Source organism: Nannospalax galili, unplaced genomic scaffold, assembly GCF_000622305.1.
Source record: "Nannospalax galili isolate Female #2095 unplaced genomic scaffold, S.galili_v1.0 scaffold10449, whole genome shotgun sequence".
Lineage (NCBI taxonomy): Eukaryota > Metazoa > Chordata > Mammalia > Rodentia > Spalacidae > Nannospalax > Nannospalax galili.
In genome coordinates this window covers 1-3,680 of record NW_008358678.1, presented here as the reverse complement: position 1 = coordinate 3,680, position 3,680 = coordinate 1, and the positions used below count along the sequence as shown (strand labels likewise).

Below are 3,680 nucleotides of genomic sequence, written 5' to 3'. Positions count from 1 at the left end.
CATCTCCTTTGGATCTATAATAATTGCGATGATGATATACAGTCATAAGGTTTGCTATGAGAATTAATCAGAAAATTCATAATTAACCTAGTATATTAATTATTTATAGTGTTCTAGGCAATAATATAACCACTCTCTTAGTGTTAAATTATAGTACCAGCATTAGTCCCATATTGTAAATAAAAGGCACAGGGCACAGAGATGTTGTTGATTGACTGGTCCAAGGTCATATACCTCATTAAAGTGATACCACTAGGATTGGAAACCACAGTCTTAGTCCAGAGGGTAAGCTCCTAACCACCATGTTCTGGTGTCTCATTTTCCTATTTAATAGGACAAAATAATGCTTTAAAATCCCTAGTGTGCCATCACACTATTAATGAATAGTGAACTGTTTTATAAAGGTCAACATCAATTATGTCACCTCCTATTTCAAGATGTTTTAAACTGAGAAAGTAGAAAAACCATTCAGGTATGCACTTTAAAATGTTTTACAAGCTCAGTGTAGTGGCACACACTTGTAATCCTAGTTCTTGGGAGGCTAAGGCAAGAGGAGTTTGGTATGAATTTGAGGCCAGCCTGGGCTACACAGAGTTCCAGGCCAGTCTGAATGAAACTGGAGACCTGGTCACAAACAAAACAAAACAAAACAAAACAAACAAAAGGTCTTCCATTCCAGGATATCACTCAACATAGGTTAAGGCCTCACTCTGGAGAAGCCAAAGGAAGAAGCAGGCAGGGGAAGTGGTGGTAGAGAACAACTGAGCCACTACTGCACGTGATGACTGCCGGGACTTTTCACAGGTGTCATGCAACTTCTGTTCACAAATAGCCAGGGAGTGGCTGTACTGCTCAGTGCACAAGCAAGAAAACAGAGACTTGCTAGATTCCTTATGATCCTAGTAATGGATTTCCTGAGTAAAGTTGAGTGAAGAGACCGAAGTGGCCAGGCTCATGAATGAAGCCTGTCTGACTAGCTGGGGTTCCCACCCAGCACTCAGTCCAGGAGCTGAGCTCTTCAGCCCTCCATATCCTCCACTCCTGCATATGATCAAGGATTGAAAATATTCAGAAAAATGCATCTGTTACTGAATATGTACAGAATTTTTATTGTCATTATTTCTGAACATTTGTATAACATTACAGTTACTCAGTTATAACATTAATAACAGTCTTATGCCAGAGGTAAGCCCCTAACCACCATGTCCTGGTATCTCATTATGCACATAGCATTTAATTTTATCAAGTACTGTAAGTGTACTTGAAAGTGTAAAGAAGGAGGTACACAGTTAGTGTGCAAAAACTGTTCCATTTAATAAATGGGTTTTGGCCTCCACCTACCAATCCCCTGCAGATACAGAGGGACAACTGTCTATATCTTCCCCCCACCTTGGTTCCAGATATTATGGAGAAAGCACCAGTGGCCAGTGTAAGAAGTGTGACAAGAGCTGCAAGTCATGCCAGGGCCCAAGGCCCACAGACTGCCTGTCTTGCGACACCTTTTTCTTTCTACTACGCTCCAAAGGACAGTGTCACCGCACCTGCCCAGAGCATTACTATGCAGACCAACACACACGGACCTGTGAGAGATGTCATCCAACTTGCAACGAATGCAAAGGTGAGACTGTACCTGTGACCTGTGCTTGCACATGCAAACGGAAAAATGAGAGGTTTTCCTTCCTGCGTTGCCCGTCTTACCACCTCCAGAAGTTCCCTAATAAAACCTCCCTAAGACGTCTGCCTCAAACTCTCCCAAGCTCCAGTCGTCTTTTCCAGATGTCTGTTGGTACTAGAGATCATCAAATCGGTGTTCAGCCACTGACGGGGGGAGGGGGGGCACCTTGATACCACCCTTAGTATTTCTCTTTCCTTTGCCTCCTGCCAAGCCTACCTACTTCCAACACAGCTGGATTTCAAGAACTGCTGACCCTCTAGACCTCAAGACCTGCTGACCCTTCTCCTAAACAGACCTCTCATTAGGCCTCCTTCTGGGCTCTCACATTTTCCAGTCCCAGGATCCCTTATCAGGCCTTCTGAAGAAGCCGGCAGGTCACCTGGACCTGTGCTGTCTCCCCTAGATTATTCTGTACACTTATCCTAGAACAATCATTCTAAAATTCAAACTTGCTCTTTCTCTCTGAATCTTGTGAAAAGACGATCACAGTGAATTCATTTAACATGTAATGGGCAGGAGAGTGTACTCCTGTTCTTTTCAAAATGGTCTTCACTTTTCTGTGCCCTTCTAGATGCATTTTGTAATCAGCCATTTCATTTCTAACAATCCTTTGGATGCTTTTTTGGATCACATTGTGCATCCTTTGATGGAAGATCATTCTTCATGACCCCACGTCATCACATTTGAGAGCATGCATTTACATACAGCTGTTCAATGAATTTCCACTAAGTGTTTTCCTTTTTAAATTTTATTATCATGGGTTAAGGCCCTTTTTTTGGTCTCTTTTTTGGAAACAGGGTCTCCCTGTAGCCCCAGCTGGTCTGGAACTCACTATGTAGACCAGACTGGCCTTGAATTCACAGAGATCTGCCTGACTCTGCCTCCTGAGTGCTGGGATTAAAAGTGTGCACCACCAGCCTGGCTGCCGGTCCATCATCATTCAAGTATTATACTGCTAATCCCCCCCCCCTTTAAAGGTATAGCCCAGACTCCCCTTAAACTCATGAGTCTCCTGCCTCATCCTCTTCAGCATACCACAGGTATGCAATTAAAATCTTTTCCCCATTCAGCCCCTCTACTTCAGTACCAACTCTTATAAAGCATATTCTAGAGCCAAAAAAAAAAAATCACCTAGAAATACCCAGAACCTCTCAGTAGCCACTTTATTCCATGCCCCTGGGATTTAGCTCCCCTTCTTCAACAGCACTCCAGAGTCGGCTTATACACCGTCTTCTCTGGGCTTGTCTCATCCCCCAGCAGTCTTCCTCCATCCTGATTCTGTAACCAGTGGTCTAGCAAAGTGTTCTACATCACTTGTTTTTTCTAGTGCAGAGAATGAAACTTAGGGCCACATGTACTAGGGAAGCACCCTAGCACTGAGCTATATTCCAAGCCCTACATTACATTTTAATTAAACGTGTCCAAGTCTTCAACCGTGAGTCCCTCATGCAAAAGCAAGGATTATGAGGGTTTTTTTAATGTTCATACTCCAGCCCTACTCCTAGTCTTGAGCATAACACTTGGTAAGTACTCACTAAGTATTCAATAAATAAATGGATGTATAGGAAGGAAATAAATCTTTTTTTCTTGCAAAGTGGAAAATGATCAGCCATTTCAAATATTGTTTCTCCATCCTTTCCTCCAATCTATTTATTTATGTGTGTGAGTGTCTTGCCTCCATGTATGTAAGTGCACCATGTGTGTGCAAAGCCTGTGGAAGTCAGTAGAGGGCATCGGATTCCCTGGAACTGGAGTTATGGACAGTTGTTAGCTACTGTGTGGGTTCTGTGGGTGCTGAGAATTGAAGCCAGATCCTACACAACAGCAGCCAGTGATCTTATCCTCTCCAGCCCCAATTTAGAGTTCCCTGATCTGTCTTTTATGTCTTCTACCTGCTCGTCTCTTTCTATCTTGGCAATACAGATTCCATCAGCAAGCCAATCAGCAGTGTGATGGGAATCCTGCAACAGCAGAGTCCTGCCCTAACTCCCGTGTAAGCTCTGAG

General features: G+C 43.3%; 1 protein-coding gene across 1 annotated transcript in view; it reads left to right on the top strand.

The window, feature by feature from the left end:
* Positions 1–3,668, top strand: part of LOC115068260 (proprotein convertase subtilisin/kexin type 5-like) — a gene marked incomplete at its 3' end in the record, with an annotated part of 26,218 nt that extends 22,550 nt beyond the window's left edge. The window contains exon 8 of the mRNA XM_029558117.1: positions 3,599–3,668. Coding sequence (XP_029413977.1) covers positions 3,599–3,668 — 70 coding nt within the window. The remainder of the gene's footprint in view (positions 1–3,598) is intronic.
* Between the last annotated feature and the right edge of the window lie 12 nt (positions 3,669–3,680).